The 17,403-nt window shown below is 46.7% G+C and overlaps 1 protein-coding gene across 2 annotated transcripts in view; it reads right to left on the bottom strand.

The window, feature by feature from the left end:
* AP3D1 (adaptor related protein complex 3 subunit delta 1) overlaps positions 1 to 17,403 on the bottom strand; it is a 2,198,421-nt gene that overhangs the window by 1,908,328 nt on the left and 272,690 nt on the right. For both annotated transcript variants that reach the window (XM_069649511.1, XM_069649512.1), the window contains exon 5: positions 15,695 to 15,802. In XM_069649511.1, coding sequence (XP_069505612.1) covers positions 15,695 to 15,802 — 108 coding nt within the window. The remainder of the gene's footprint in view (positions 1 to 15,694; positions 15,803 to 17,403) is intronic.

Here is a 17,403-nt window from a genome sequence, read left to right on the forward strand (position 1 = left end):
GATGGACGTCGAGGAGCGCGAGCGCTCCTTCTGGGGGTTAATGACTTCCGTAACGGACGTCGAGTTATCACCCTCCTCGTCACTTTCTGTAACAGCGGCGGCGGGTGAGGAAACTGACTTCGACATAGCGTAGTCCGCCCACCTCTTAACTTTCCGTTCTTTAAGAGTTCTTGGTTTCAAGAGCTTACAGGCCGCGCAGCTGTCCTCTTTATGATCGAGGGGCAAGCAACGATTACAGAGCTTGTGTTTGTCCTTCCAAGTGTATTTGCCCCTACAGCGTGGGCAAAACTTAAAAGGTGTCCTCTCCATAGCTGAGGCAATAAAAACTGGTGATAACAACCCCAAGGGAAAGATAGAGGAGAAAGAAAGACATTCTCGACAAGAAGGTAAAAGTTCGAAACCCCCACTCTCCCTACTGTATGTTGGCCGGCAAGGCCTGGCCACGTGTTCGGCAGCGCCGAAGGATCTCCTCCGTCTCTTCTCCTCCGTCGAAAACTTGCTCGGCGGAGAAACAGCTTCACAGCTAACGTCGAGGGGAGGGATCTTTAACAATAAGTATATATTAAGGACCGAGGTCCGTAGTAATTGTTTAGCAATGTCTCTCTAGGAGCTCCGCGTAAGGCGACCATAAGCTGGGCGGAAAAAAACAATCTGAGGGACCTCGACGCGTGAGGGATTGTGGGTACAACGCACGTCACTATAGGGATAGTGTTACAGACACGCCTTGTCGACGTCCCCTTTTCGACTACGAAAAACAAAATGCAATACTCCGCAGTGACCACTGGATGTCGGACCTATGCACAGCATGTGATTCTAAGCAGATTAACAAACATCAGAAATAGAGTATACATATTAGGTACAAAAATACAGTAGCACATGCAAACACTGACCAGAGCTTTGGTATAAAAGTATATAATTATTTATTTAAAAACACACTTGTAAAAATACACTGGCACTAATATGTCAAGCAAGTTCAAACAGTCACTAGAAATATATACACCTCCCTGATTAATTATTCGACAAGTCTTAGGAAAAGAACACCACTTAACACAGAGGTGAGCGCTTAACCAAGATGGCACTCCAATAATTATTTAAAAAGGGAGAGAAAAGGCAGAAATAGGAAAACACACAATACCAACACTTTTAAAGAACCACAGCAAGTCAAGAAAGGCTGGGTCTACTGTAGAGCAAAAAGTTCATAGGCCAGGCCCACTCTTGGAGAGCAAGGCGGAATGTGCCCAAGATCACACAGATGAAGTACACTTTAAAAGTATTTGCAGATAGTTCAAAAAGGAGTTAGATAAGTTCAGAAAAGTTAGTTAACAGGTCCGAGGTCACCCCAGGATAGAGAGTCAAGGATTTACGGGACAACTTGAACAGTCTGTTGCAAGGGAGACCAGGCGGGACACAGTACCCGAAATGGTGAGAAAGATCCAGCGGGGGCAGTTGTGCCTGGCAGCGGGTGCAAGTCGGTGCTTCGTCCAAGGGAAGAGAAGATCTCAACATGGAGGAAAGCTGGAGGTCGTTGCACTGCCAGGGAAGAAATCAGGCGCAGAGTTTCCCGATTAAAAGATACTACACTTTCATTCGCGGTAGTGGTGAAGCGTGGCTATCCGGCCGCCGGGGTGCTTGGCATGGGACATTCGACCACGAGACGATCCAGGAAGGCGAAAAAAGGGCAAACTGGTTAACCCCACAGCTCAAAAGGAAGAAGACTCTCCTGGAAGACTATCTTCTCTGTCGTTGGGAAGTGGTGAGTCAGTTCAGTAGGGCTTCGTCGGTGGTGTCGTCGTTGCAGGTCGGCTCAGCTTCTCCCTCTTCGGATTCTTTAGGTCCTGTGGCGACTTCTGAAGTTCCAGTCCCCAAAGCCCTGCTTTTATGTAGAAAACCCCCATTCATCAGTCCTAGCTGTCACTCAAACATGCTAAGTGGTGAGCCGGACGGCTCACTACTGGGCCAATCACACAAGAGTGCGACTTGAGTTGCAAGGCAACTCAGTCCAGGGTGCCTATTCCCCCCCCTCCCACACATCCTGTAGACCCAGACAGAGTGGCACCACTTTTGGAGGCTTCTGTGCAGAAGCCCGCCAAAAGTGGAACAAAGGGCTCGACTTGGGTTGGAGTTACAGAGGCGAACACAAACGCCATTTTAAAACCGAGTCCTGGCAAAAAGACCCAACCGGGGAATAAATATTAAATAAATAACCCGGCGGTATCTTTAACATTGCACCGAAAAAGTGGTGCGTTTAAAATGAATGGGAAAATCCCATAGGAAATATTCTGGTGGAATATTTCGCGTGGTATCCACTGCCACCAGCCACAAACTCAACAAGGGGGGACTGGACAGTGCCCCCTTGGAAAACAGACCCAGGGCAATATAATTACCCCTACCAGTACTTCCACAATATGATGGTTTGTACTGGTTCTGTTCACAATTTGAGACTAGTAAAGCCAATGGTGACTTTACATGCCCTGGGAGACAGTAGTCAGTCCCAGGGTCTGGAGTCTATGTTTGGGGGGTCACTGGGACACCCCTGCGTTACTGCACTGAGGGTGCTGTGTAACACACATACCAAAAACACATGAAGCCCTATGGAGTAAAAGACCCCATAGCCCATAAAACACATTACATAGTCAAAGGACATTCTCAAATCATGCCTAAGAGTGGGAGAAAGAGAGTCTCACTCTTAGCAGGAGAAAAAAATAAACCCCAAAAATCCAACAAAGCTGCTGGGGGGGACTCACTAGGTTTGGGAAATTAGCCTATACAGGGAATTCTCCCCAACACCCAATTAGATGGCAGAATAAAGAACCGCCTTACCAAAGGCCATATTTTGACCATGCAGCGTATCCAGGGATTGATGTTTGATAAAGGTGTGGATAGAAGCCTATTTTGGCTGCGTCACAAATATTCCTAATAGGAACTCCCTGCTGCAGGGCTGTGGAAGCAGCCACGCCCTTAGTGGAATGAGCACGCAACCTTCCGCAGGGTCCTTGCCTGCCAATCGGTAACATTCCGTAATGGTGAGGATAATCCAAAAGGACAAGGTCTGTTTGGTAACAGCCTGGCCCAATCGTTGTCCAGCATACCCCACAAAGAGTTGATCGTCCACTCTGACCCTGGACATCCTAGAAACATAAAAGCTCAGAGCTCTCCTAGGGTCCAACCTATGGAGTCTCTCCTCTTCCTTACCAGGATGAGGAGGAATATAAAAAGACGGCAGAAGCACTTGGCTTAAATGAAATTCAGATACTACCATAGGTAGAAAGGAAGGACGTACACTCAGTACAACCCTATCCTTGTAGAACACAGTAAAGGGCGGCTTAGATGAAAGTGCCTGCAATTCACTCACTCTGCGAGCGGAAGTAACCACAACCAAGAACACCGTCTTGAAAGACAGTCTCAAAGGACAAGAGTGCAATGGTTCAAACGGAGCACCCATCAGGAATTTCAAGACCAAATTCAAATCCCAAACGGGCACCTGGAACGGAGACGGTGGGAAAACATTAGTGAGTCCTTTAATAAATTGGGAAATCAAAGGAATCTTAAAATAAGAACATTCTTAGATAAGCGCTTGAAGATAGAAAGCACCGCCAGGTAACCCTTAATGGTACCTACTTGAAGGCCCCTGTGGGCCAAAGAAACCAGGAAAGAAAGAATCATGGGAATGGAACACTGAAAAGGATCAACATGTCCTCTGCACCAGTCGCAAAACTTGCGCCAACTGCAACAGTACAGGGATCTTATTGCTGGCTGCCTGGCCGACAGCAACACCTCCATCACGTCATCCTGGAGGTCCCAATACTTATACCTCAACCTTTCAGATACCAAGCGTGTCCTGCCCTCTGGATGGAGAACCTGTCCCCTTGCCTTTCCCTACCTCACTCCCTCCCGAGCAGATCCTCTCGATAAGGAAGCCAGCATGGAGGGCAAATGGACATTTCTAGAAGATCCAGGTACCACGCTCTTCTGGTCCAATCCGATCATGTGGGACCTGAACCTCTGCAACCTCCTTAACACTTGAGGAATGACTGGGACCGGCAGAAACGCGCACAGAAGTGGGAATGACCAATCCACGGCAAAGGCGTCTCCTAAGGCTCCTCTCAGAGGAAATTTCCTTGAGCAGAATCTCTCGCACATCCGGTTGGCACTGGTCGCAAACAGATCCACTTGTGAGGTTTCCCAAAGGGCGAAGGTCTCCAAAAGGACTTCCTGAGCCAACTCCCACTCGTGAGAGACTGCTCTGCCTGCTCAGAGCGTCCTCCGCCGCTTTCTCCTCTCCGGCCAGATGAACTGCTGAGAGTGATATTCCCTGCTGGATTGCCCAGAACCAGAGCTTCATCGCCTCTCTGCAAAACGGGAGTGACCCTACTGCCCCTTTTTTTGTTGAGGTAATGCATGGCCACTGTATGAGCTGTCATGATCAGGACACACTTCACCCGCTCAGACGGCAGAAAAGCCTTCAGAGCCAGCCTAATGGCCCTCAGCTCCAACAGGTTGATGTGGAGTTTGGACTCCAACGAAGACCAACGACCGCTGGCGGTCAAATCTCCGGCATGAGCTCCCCATCCTGTGAATGAAGCGTCCGTTACAACCGTTACCTCTGGCCACAGTTGTCAAAACAGCTCCCCCTTCATCAGGTTCCCCTCGTTGGCCCACCACAGCTGATCCTGTGAGACCAAGAGTGGAATCATAAACGGGTCCCGCCATCTTTCCTGAGAATTGTGACCATTGCATCTTGAGAACCCATTGCAGGGATCTCATCCTCAGTCTGGCCTCTGGCACCAGAAAAATGCAGGATGCCTTGAGGCCGAGCAACCTTAAGAATTCGAAAGCTGGGAGACCCTGGGCATGTTGAAACTTGTTCATCTGCACAATGTGATGAGCCCTCACTTGGGAGGCGAGCACTTCCCCAAGGACGTGTCCAATACAGGCCCGATGTACTGGAGCTGGTGGGAAGGTGTCAGATGCAACTTCTTGAAACTGAGGGAGAAGCCCAGTTTGTGGAGGGAGCGGCAGCTGAGACCGAGATGATCCTTCGCTTGCTCTGGAGAACGCGCACGGATCAGCAAGTTGTACAGGTAGGGGTAGACGTGAATCCCCCCCCCACCCACTCACTCACTCACCTAAGATACGCTGCCACCACCACCATTAGCTTGGTGAAGATCCTCGGGCGGAGGTCAATCCGAATGGCAGGACACGAAACTGAAAGTGCGAGTCGCCAGCCACAAACCTCAGGTACTTTGTGCTTTGGATGAATCGGCACATTAAAGTAATCATGTAGGTCAAGAGACACCAACCAATCCTGCTGTTGAAGAGCCTGGAGGACTTCAGAAAGAGTGGCCATCTTGACCCTGTCCTTCCAGAGAGGTTTGTTCAACCAACACAAGTCCAAAATGGGTCTCAATCCCCAGTCTTTCGTTGGAATAAAAAAAAATAAATATAGTGAATACCATCCCTTGATCCTCTCCACTACAGGCACCAGTTCCATAGTGCCTTTCTCCAGCAGGGTAAAGATTTCCTGCACAAGGAGCAGATCCGGAAGCTTCAAAGAGATTCTCCCTGGGTTGCCGTGAGGCTGCTTTAGGAAGGGAAGGCAGTAGCCATGGGCTATTGTATCCAGAACTGACGCATCCCAAGTAATAGCTCACCATTCTTCGAGATTCTGAGACAGTCTGCCCCCAACCAGCGAACAATGAGACAAAGGCAAAGAGGCAGCTGCCCGAGAGGCTTAGGCACCCTTATTTCCCCGACCACCACAGGTACTTTTACGCTGACCCCTTTGACTGGCGGCTCCTCTCGTTCTACCAAAGGAGTACTAGCGAAAAGAACCGCCCGTCCACTGCTGTCCCCTAGGACAAAAAGGCAGAGTTTGACGCACACCTGCGCTCAAAGATTTTGCTGTAGCTTTTGAGGTCTGCAACCTCTCAAGGCTCTCGTCAGCCTTGCTGTCAAACAAAAGCGCTCCATCAAAGGGCATGTTCAAAAGACTGGCTTGCACATCCAGAGTAAAACCAGACTTCTGCAACTACTCAAAATCTGCGTATAACGGTGCTCGCAGCCATGGACCAGCTACCACTGTCGGCCGTGTCCAAACCAGACTGAAGGGATTCACACATGGCATCCTTGCCATCCTGCATGAGAGCAAAGAACCCCTCCCTTTCTTCCCCTTCGGGAATATGCTCAGCCGCTAGAGAACACAATTGATATGATATGGCATTTATAACACGCGAGTGTGTGAAAATCTTGTTAAGGCACAAGTGGAGTTGGCTGACTTCAACGGCATACTCCCCGCAGAAAACACCTTGCGTGCCTAACCGTCGAAGCATTTGTCGTCCCTTACCAGGAGGGATGGTAGAGTACGCCGCCTGCCTCGAGGTGGCCGTAGCCGCCTGAATCACCAAACTCTCGGCAGTGGGGTGAGATGAAAGGTAGCTGGGGTCGCTACTGGAAGGGCAGCATTTTTTTTTTTTTTTTAACGCTTTGGTAACTGCCGGAAGAGATTCCGGTGTCTGCCAAGCAGCCGCCACCCTTAGAAGTGTCCAAGCCACTGAAGAGATTGCCTCAACTCTTCCAATTGACTGTCTCCGAAAAAGATTGGAGCCACATCAGGCTCAACAGGGTCAAAATCGAAGTCTGACCCTCCTCCTCCTCCTCCTCCTCTCCCTCCATCCCCTCCTCCTCATAGATGTCATCCAGAGGGAGGTAAAAGTCCTGCCTCAGGACATAAGAGAGTCTGGAGTCCATGACAGGCCTCACAGACTTGGAAGTAGCCTTCCTTGGAGGATCCACAGTAGCAAGGATCTCCATCAGTAAATTCTGTCCAAAAGGCCCTGAAGGCGTCGAGGGTGCCAAAGGCTTCAGCGTCGATAGGAGCGCCGAGGGCTTGTGAGAAGGCAAAGCTTCGACGTCTGTATCCGACAGACACAGCGCTGATGGAGTAAATGCCAACCAGGTTTCTGTGGTCTTGCTGGGGACGAGGATCGGGACCTGGAAACGCATCTCTTGCGACCATCCTGAGCCTTGTCCGAATGGGACCTCAAAGGTTCCAGATGAATCGCGCCAAGGACCAGAGACCGAAGGCATGCGAGCCACGGATCGAGAACGTTCCTTGCCAACCTCATCCGAAGGAACGGACGGAACTGTTCCCTGGGATTGGAAAAATCGCCAGCATCTGCTCCCTGAAGGCAGCCCATTCCTCTGGAGTCGAGGACTTAGTTGGACATGCCACTTTCCTTGCGGCTCCATCCTCCGAGGACGACGGGAAAGGCGACCGCTGACGGCACTTCCTGGAATGCCGAGACGAGGAATGGCGGTAACCACTCCGGCACAGAGATCCCCGGGACTCCTGACGCGGAGATTCGCCTTTCAAATCGTCGGTGGACATCCCCTTAGAAGTTTTACGGGAGTTACTGGGTTTAGAACCCCTACTTACCTGAAGATTCCCATTACGCTCCTGCAAGGCCTTAGCAGTCAGCGACTGGCAGTAGGAACAGTCATCGGTGTCATGACTCTCGCCCAGCCATCACAAACAAATGCGATGCGGGTCGGTAATCGACATCTTAGACTTGCAGTCCCGGCAAGTCTTGAAGCCAGACCACGGAGTTGAAGGGGTCGAAGAAAAAGACCTATTCACAAGGAATACACAAGGCGCGCCGAGTCTCCGAAGCAAACAAAACGGAACTGAGGATTCGGTCGCCGTGCATCCTATTTATAACATCCAGTGACATTGCCCTCAACTGAGGCCTTCGAGGGTCATCGACCTGACGCCATGGACGCAGGACACCCTCTGCCAAAAAAGTTTCCTAAGTACAAAGCTGTGGACATTACATGTCAAAGATGTGGAATCTTCGAATGGGGGGATGAATTCTTTTAACCCCTTCCATTAAAGCCTTAACTGGTACTTTCCACCATGACAACTTCTGTTGTGATGTGGTGTAGGCTGAGAGGGCAGCCAGATGAACTTTTATGGAATTAAAAACCAGACCAGAGTCCAGTAAGTGAGCCAGGTACAACACAATGTGTATAGGAGAGCAGTCAATGGGATTGTTGCTCTTTGAGTTGCACCAGATAAAGCGCTTCCATTTACTGGAGAAGCAATATCGGGTGTTAGTTTTCCCAAGTATGCCCATGCATCTTTGAGGGAGTTGTAGGTGCCGAACTCTATGACCTCAGGAGCCAGGTTGCCAAGTTCAAGGTTTGCGGGCATGGGTGAAGTGTTTCTCCCTTGTCCCGAGATAACATGTTGTACGGACAAGGCAGTTTCATTGGAGGAGATAGGGACATCTCCATCAGATGAGAACTATGGTTGGCAGGCCCACATGGGAGCCACGAATATCATGGTGACTGGTTCCTGGTGCATCTTGTGCACGATCTTGTTGAGTAGGGGAGTTGGGGGAAAAGTGTAAACAAATTTCTTCCCCGACCATGAAATCCAGAGACCGTTCCCCTTGGATAGGTTCTGGGGGTACCTGGAGGCATAATCTTGGCATTGAGCGTTCTCCAGAGTTGCAAACAAGTAGATCTCTGGGAAGCCCCATTGCGCGAAAATGTTGGAGACTGTCTTTGTGTAATCGCCATTCGTACTCTACTGCTGAGCACGTCCGCCAGAAGATTGAGTTCTCCTGGAACGTGTTGGGACAACAGGAGCATCCTGTTTTTGAGAGCTCATTTCCAAATGTTCTGGGACAGCTTGGATATCCCTGGAGAATGTGTGCCCCCTTGCTTGTTCAGGTAGTACATGGTCATGGTGCTGTCTGTCAGGATTAGGACTGTCTTGCCCTGTAACTGAGTCTGAAAGGCTTTGAGTGCTTTGAATACAGCTAATAGCTCCAGCAGATTTATGTGGTTGGATGCTACTTCTGGGGACCACACGCTGCGTGCCATCTGCTGAAGCAGATGAGTCCCCCACCCCATGAGAGATGTGTCTGTCTTGAGAGTGGATTCTACTGCGGGGGTGGTGAAGGCTTTCCCCTGCAAGAGGTTTTCCCCTCGACCACCACTTCAGAGAGAGAACGGGGCCTGGCTGACAACTACCAGATCTTCCCATTGTCCACTGGCCTGACACCACTGGCCGTTGAGCCACGCTTGCATGGGATGCAGACGCGCGTGTGGAACTAAGTAAATGCAGGACGCCATCATTCTTAACAGTCCCATGGCCTTGCGTACAGTCACCTCTCGACTTGCTACATACTGAGGGATCTGAAACAACATGTTCTGAACCCTCTCGTTGGAGGGGAAGACGAGGCCGAATAGCTTCACTTATATAGGAATAGGATTACTTCCTGCAGCTAGTGCTTATTTTTTGTAAAAAAAATAAATAGCACTTACTGAGATTCAGCTGCAGCTTTCCTGCTCTGGTCTCCGGTCCGCGTCCTCAGAGTCCCGGCACTAATGAAGGGAAAGCCACCCAGAGGTAGACTTTGTTTACTACAGCTGGCTGGCTTTTCCTTCATTAGTGCCGCAAAAGCAAAAGCCAGCACAGGAGGGCCTCCATTTCACAAAATGGCTGCGCCCCTGTGCTTGCTTTTTCGAATTTTGAGCTCGAATAGCGCAAAGTTTTACATAGGAAGTTTTAAAACGGAGGATGCTAGTATTTTTTTTTTTATATGGCCCATCTATTTTTTAAATAAAAATGTTTACTAGACCATCCCTTTAAGTAAATTCCCCTGGGCTAGGGTGCGTCCAGCAGTCTCAGCAGAGTCCAGAGTTTTAAAATAATATTGTGGGTAACCTGTCTGCCCTCAGCCACCACCGTCAGCAGGTGGGATTGGGTGGGCATGGGACCTCTTGAAGGCCATCCTCAACCAGGCCCCACGGGACATCCCTGTAGATGATCAGGAGAGTTGTATTGTTAGCAATCCTAGTTGAATAGGCCGCAGAGGCAGTGATTTGTTTTCCGAGGACATAACGTTTCTTACAATCTTTATCCGGTGGGGCTTCCACCATGGACAGAGCAACCCCTGCCCTCTTCCCAGTGGTTGTAACCACCAGGGAGTCCGGTGTGGCATGACCCTGTATGTATAGAGGGACGGTGATAAAGAAGGAGCTAGGTGCTTCTTTATGGAAATGAATAAGGGATGGCCTGAAAAGTTGGAGGCTTCTCCTTGAAGATATCAACAAAGTCAGAGTCAGTGACTGCCTCATGTGTTGCGATCGCAAAATGATTGTCCGCTTTCTTTAAAATGGTGTGGAATAATATTTGGTCATCCGCAGGTGACGACTCCCTTTGTGGAGGCGAAGAAGGGGGATCTAGACAAATGATGTGACAAATGATGTGCGGGTCAGGGGTGTGTGTTGGCGACAGCCAAGGGCCCTGATCTCCTGATTGATCCTGGTCCCAGTCTTGGTCAGTGGTGTCCTGAGCAAATGGGTAAATGTCCTGCTCCGAGACAGCCAAGATATCCTCTTGGTGGCTTTGTGCAGAGATGAGAAATGTCTGCAAATTATGTGCAATGGGGCAGGAGGCCTCTTCCCTAGGTCTTTTGGGAGTGATATATTTGTCAGAAAAGTCAATAAACTGGGCCATTTTGTCCATATAATTTTCGAATCGCTCCATAGTCCACAGGGAAGATGCAGAACGGTCTGGAGGTGGAATCTTTGTCCAAAGGGGGGAGATTTTCCTACTAAGGCCTACGAGAGAGGCTAGGGGGCTTCGGAATACTAGTCTTGTCGAGAGGGGTGCCCTTTTGTACTGCGAAATAATAGCTGCAAGGCTTTCTTGTTTTTTTGGCAGCAGAATGGAAGGTCACGACGACTCCACCAAAGCCTTAGGTGCTTTAGCACCCTTGGACGTAGTGTCGACGACCGTGTTTTTTTTTGGGCGACTGCCCTTTCCAGAGGAATGGCCAGTCGCATGCAGAAAAGATGGTTGCGTGGATCGAGAGGCACTGAAGTTGTCAACAGCCCTGTTCGCGCTGTGCGCTTCTTCAAAGTCTCAGTCGAGGAGGCCTTAGGGGTGGTGTGTGTAGGTATTTGTGGTGCGTGGGTGCGCTTGTCGGTGGGGTGTGAACGCCCATTAACCGAGCCGGTGGCCTGTCTGTCGGGGTTGGGACGGGCATCTGGGAGCCTGTAGGTTTTGCCGAACGGTTGATGTAATCCAATTCGGAGCCATGGCTGCCTATGGATTCCTCGTGGTCCGAAGCAACGGCGCCAATGGGGGAATGGCGTAGGCCGCTCACCAGTCACTGTTTGTCCTTCAACGTTTTAGGTCGAAAGAGCTTGCAGGACTTGGATGAACGCTCGTCGTGGTCTCAAGGCAGACACTGATTGCAACGGCGATGGGTGTCCTTCCAAGGGAATTTGCCGATACACGACAGGCAACGTTTAAATGGCGTTCTCTCCATAGCCGAGGGTGACACCAGCCAGACCCAATAGAGTAAGAGAATGGAAAAGGACATACATTCTTGAAGAAGAATAAACCCAGGGCGCCACTCTCCATACTGTATGGGCCTGGCTGGAGGGCCAAGGCCATGCGTCGATAGTTGTTGAGCAGTTCAACAGTCGCCGAGCAGTTGTGGATGTCTTCGGCGGCAGGAAGCCCACAAAGTCATCAAAAAGAATAGTCGTGAGACTAGACGACCGTAGGTCGTGGGACAAAGTAAGCAATAGTAACTCTTGAGAGCTTTGCATAAGGCGACCAACTAGGTTGGCGGGGAAAAAACTATCTGGGGTACCTTGACGGGTGAGGGATTTTGGGTAGACTGCACGTCATGTTAGGGACACAGCCACACCCATGTCGACGTCCCCCTTCGATCTTCGAAAGAAAGATGCAATACTCTGCGATTACCACCAGATGTCGGACTATATGCACAGCATGTGATTCTAAGCAGATTCACAAGCATCAGAAATATATAGAATACATTATCTAGGGTAATCGTATTTCTGATGCTTACATCTGCTTAGATTCACATGCTTTGTAGAGGCCGGCATATAGTGGTAGGTGCAGAGTATTGTATGACTTGTTTTCGAATTTCAAAAAGGGACGTTGACTGGGTGTATTTATAATACTATCCCTAGTGTGACGTGTACTGTACCCATGGTCCTTCACGTGTCGAGGAGTCTCAGATTTGTTTTTCCACTATAGTGGTTGGTCGCTTTATGCAGAGCTCGTAGCGTTGCTACTTAAGCTTGACTATAATCCTAACTTTCTTTTTTATTCCACCTTCGACCTATGCTTGTTCAACAAACATGCTGACGGAGGCCTTCGCCAGCAGAAAATCTCTGCGAATTTATTCACCACCGGCTGCAGACTACACCAGGCTTCGGCCTTACAGTAGGGAGAGTGGGGGTTTCAACATTCTTACATTTTCTTTACAGAATACCTTTTCCCACTTTCTTTTATGTTTGTCTAGCAGCCTTAATGTTCATTTACCATCATGGAAAGGACTCCCTCTAAACTTTGCCTGTCCGGTAGCAAAATGTTCTTGTGGAAAGACATCCATCAGATCTGTAACCACTGTCTTCCCAGTGATCACCCTGAACAGCATTGCGTGTCGTTCAGGCTCTTTCGCCCCAATATGTTCCATTTGTCCTCTGTCTCTTGCAGCATGTAGAGTATTTTCTTGAAAAGTACATCTGTGCGGTTACGCTATCTGCTGGCTTGTCACTGCTTTGTTTGGTCTAACTCTGTGCGCTCTATGTTCAATGATTTTGTTGGCTCATTTGTGTGGAGTGTTGTAAATAGTTCTTGGACTAATCCTCCAAGGTTTGATGCATCCGTTCCCTCTTAGATTTTCAGTTGCACATTGTCCCGTTGTTTGGTAGCAGAGAAAAGAAAATGACAGAAAAATGACATATGTATAGTGTGTATATGAGAGTTTGTAGGTTTATATACAATGCAATCTAAATGCATGCTAAATTGAGTTGCTGTAATTCTTCTAGTTTGGGTTACAAAAATAATTCTTTAAATTTAGAACACAAGGATCTTAGTTCACTGATCTAGTATAGGAAAATTATTTTATGATTTTCTAATTCAAGGTTGAGTAGCCCTCCCACTGCAATTCTCAAATCAGGTAACAGTGGTGCAGGATTATTTTTCTCTACTAAGTAAAGACAAGAATGTGAGTCAAATGGATTTTACATTAGCAGAATTTGCTATGGGAGTGAAACCGTCACACTAAACCTCCCTCTTATTCACAATTTCTTTTTAAGTATCAATGACTTACACAGATCTCAGATTTATCAAGCATTTATTCAATAGGCTACGGTGCATGGGCATTCAAACCACAGTCTAATGTTGAATATATCTGTAAAAACACTTTGGAATTTTAATTTATAATTGACTGCTCTTATGCTGCAAAGAGGTGTTCGGAGTTTTACATTACTTGCACAGCTGTGAAATATATTTTTGGGTTGGCATGAAATGACATCTCCCTTGGTTTTAAATGCAGTCAAAATGCAAAGTTTTAGACAAAGGGTGAGAGCACCAGGAACGTGTAGCTACCACACTGAACTTTTTCTTGTATATGTAAAATATGTTAGAGCAGCCGGCTGCAGGAACCCGTTCGGGCAGTGCTCCTGTGCCCCAAATAAGGGATAGGTGGGTGAATGTCAGATTCCAACAATATTGGCACTATTGTACCTCACGGAACAAGGTACTATAGAGGCACTTCGCCGTCAAAAAGCACTATCCACAAGCCATACATCTTTTCACTCCAGATGAAGCAAGTCAAATCTTATGGGGCACAAACCTCCTGCCTATTTTACCATTTATGCAGGCTTGTGGTCAATTCAACAAAGAAACAAACATAAGCTAAGCTATCTCAAGAACCTACATGACGACCTATGATTTTACACAGTCAACGTATTCCCCATTTTAAAATACTGCACACACAAATCCCAGAATCTGCATTAGGGTCATTCCTTCATGTGCTGCAGAAGGATGCTACTTTCAAAAATATGGCAACACACTATAAAATCACAGGATAATTTACTTTAGTTTCCCATTTTAAAATGAATATATAGGCAGCACAGGCCATGTTCTCTTGCTTGCTTAATCACATTTCTGACAAATGTTGGCAAATCTGAATTTCAGCTATGCAGTTCCCCTTTTTGGGAGTTCTGAGCTTTCAGCGGTTTCTGCTGTTGATTTAAAGTTATTCAATGCTCAGTCTTTGCGCAGTTCAAATGAGTGTTCCTGGTACCTGCAAATTTCTATGCCATGTGTCTAGAGCCGTCTCTTAAGGGAGCAGATAACTACTTGTTTCAGCGCACCCTTGTAGTAAAAGCTGGTGAGATGCGCAAATCATGACTGAAATTTTGCTCAAATGAAACAAGCAGAACGTCCTTTGGACAAGTGCACTTTTGTGAATCCGAGAAGCGATTCAATAGACAACTTTGCAGCTTGCCTGGTGCCACTCCACTTTAAACTTGAGGCAATCTCCATTTGTGTTTGTTTTTCTCCTATACAGACTGCAAGGTTCCCACCACCGCTTGACTTCAGACTGGCACCAGACCTGACACAAAACAAGTCCAATCTATAACTTTGTCCTACCTTTAAAGTTGGGTTTTGTACTTAACATTCGGGGCCCTACTACAACAACAGCAGCATACCACTCAGCCAACCAGATGCCTATTGGTTCTCCACTAATTTGTATGATGGATTTCTAGTTAAGCCAATTTAAGTCCTACAGCAGGGTGCAAAATCTGCACACCAGTAGCAGTTGGCTAGTGATGACTCTTGACAAGTAAGAAATGGTGTGCTGTGTGTATGTGTAGAATTGACATGGCAAGTGACTTTTTCTGGCTAGCTTGTAGCTTGCTGCTTGAAATTTGTATCCCTATCCTTGAGTGCCCCTGGGGTATCACCAACTAAATATCGATCCCAAGTCTCTGCTTTACTGCAGACTTAACAGTTGACACAAAAAAGTAAGAAAGCTCTTATAATGCTCCCTTCTACATCTGGGGAAACCAAAATATTTACCCATAAAACAACTTACTTAAAATGGACAGTTAATAAAACATGTTGATGTAGCAGCGTGGAAATTCCATTATTTAAAGTGACATCTTATGTATCCTTGTCTATCCAGTGTGCCCAATAAGTGGCCCATGGAAAGCTAAAGAATTGCCTGGTTACCTACATTAGGAAGTACCCCAACATCCTAAAACACCCTAAACAGCTACTTCCTATTTCCCTAAACCATTTCTGGCTACCCCATACAAAACCTTACCCTTTTGTACAGCCCATTAGACTGGCACATTCCCACACATATAAGTTAAATTGAAAATGCCCCTTAGCTTGACAGGAAAGATATTTTGATTTTGGGGGCAGTTAGAAACAAACCTTCCAATTCACTATGATGCAGGTCCGACAAAGCAAAGCAAAGCAGTATGCAACCAAGCAGGCACCAGGTTTCATGCATTGATGAGGCAACATCGGGTGACTGAATGGGTTAAAATATATCCAGATGGTTTAAGAATGTGGTCAACTTTCAATGTGTGCGTGTCTGGCTGGCGCGTGCGCAGCTGGCCCGGGCGTGCGGCTGGCGCGTGTGTGTGTGTTGCTGGTGTGTGTGTGTGTGCGGCTGGTGTGTGGCTGATGTGTGTGTGTGTGTGTGTGTGTGTGTGTGTGTGAGAGAGAGAGAGAGAGAGAGAGAGAGAGAGAGAGACAGACATTGGGCCAAAAAGTCAGCAATAGTATACAGTTAATCTTAACAGGACAACACCAACAGTAAACTAGTTTGATAACACTCACCAAAGTCATGATGTCATTTGCCAAATCACGGGCAAGATCTGGAGTAACAAAACAGGACAAACCAGTCAGTGCTACGCCAGTATCATACTGCGTAGGGCTACTTAGGTCCTAGAAAACAAAAACAGGGTTAAAAGTTTTAGATTTAACTATTTTACTCAATCTCCGTTATAAAGAAAAAAACATTGGGCGTTACCAAGCCAAGCAAAATTAACCACACTGTGCACGTTTTAGAATTTGTATTGTTAATTATATGTGAAATGGGCTAAAAACGGACTCATCACATAATAAAAACAGTAGTGGGTGTATTGCCTGGCCAACAACTGCTCTAAATTATTTTGCTCATTATTTTAGCTCTAATTTTACCACCAAAATGTAGATGGCGGATTGGGTCAGGCAATATTGTGGTGGGAGCGGAGCGACAGTTGGGACGGTTGTTTGGTTGTAAAAAAGAAAATTTAGCAAAACATATTAGAGCAGTTATTTTTCGAGCAATAGACATACATCCTTAAAAACAAGTCTTAGAATTGCCTGAGCTGTGCAGCATGTCTAGCGTTTGACATTGTTTGATGGCAAGTGGGCTGCACTGTTCTGTAAGACCCATTGGTCATTGTTAGAATATAGGCTTATGTCCCAATTGGCTGCTCAAAAGTGAAAGGTGCTTTGTGTATTCCAGGCCCAGACTAATTCTTAAAGACAAATCTGCCAAGTATACACCATGAGCTCCGGTATGGTGCGAGTTCAATACAGTGTCTATCGAAGCTTGTGAGGTTATTTAGCAGTCATCTCAGCAGCCCACGACTGAAGGGTAGATATGTGACTTGCAGCAAAAAGCATAACCCTCTCTCAGCCCCTCATTTTTAGGCACCCTAGGCAGCTCTTCTGTATTACTCAATGAAATCTAGGTGTAGAGGAGCACTCCCTGATTCAAAAAACCTTAATGTAAACTCAAGTATTTGCTTATATTTAAATACAAATTTAGGTGCTGAGCAGAGTTTGATTCTGGGCTACAGAATCCAGATAAACAAAGGTTTGAAAAGATCACTTCAGCAAAAATGATCATACTCTGTGCACACTTTCAGGCATGAACATGCTAAACACATTATCTTAATGCAATTTATGATTTCACATTTAATTCAATTTTGTTAGTCATTCAAAAATTATATCAATTTTTCAACAAAAATGTTACATGTAGTTTTGTATTTCAAGTAATATTCAATAAACCAAACAATATGTTCGTATTTTCATCAATATTTCCAAACGAAAGTATTTCTAATATCCCTTTAATATTCTTTTATTCATTAATCTTGTTCAATTTAGAGTCCATAGTTCTCAAATGAAATAATGGGACCATTGATCAAATAGTCCCATGTCTTTCCGTTAATGCACAACGCGTTTCGGGCTCTCTCTCAGATGTGTATGTATGTATATGACATGGTTTGTTCTACGTGGATTTCACTCAAAATCCACGTAGAACAAACCATGTCATTTCACTCAAAATCCACGTAGAACAAACCATGTCATATACATTTTTTACAGATTAGATGAAATGAGTGGATGAACAATACGATACAGGAAAGAAAGTTACAAGTATTAGAGACTGACTGATGGGAGAGATCCGCAGCATTACAGGTACATAGGTCAACTTGGTTAAAAGTAATTGTGAAGTTATACGAAACATGAACTGAGGCTCTAAATAGAAATTTATTTAA

The sequence above is a fragment of the Ambystoma mexicanum genome, chromosome 1p (genome assembly GCF_040938575.1).
Source record: "Ambystoma mexicanum isolate Mex_15411 chromosome 1p, UKY_AmexF1_1, whole genome shotgun sequence".
In the NCBI taxonomy this organism is placed as follows: Eukaryota; Metazoa; Chordata; class Amphibia; order Caudata; family Ambystomatidae; genus Ambystoma; species Ambystoma mexicanum.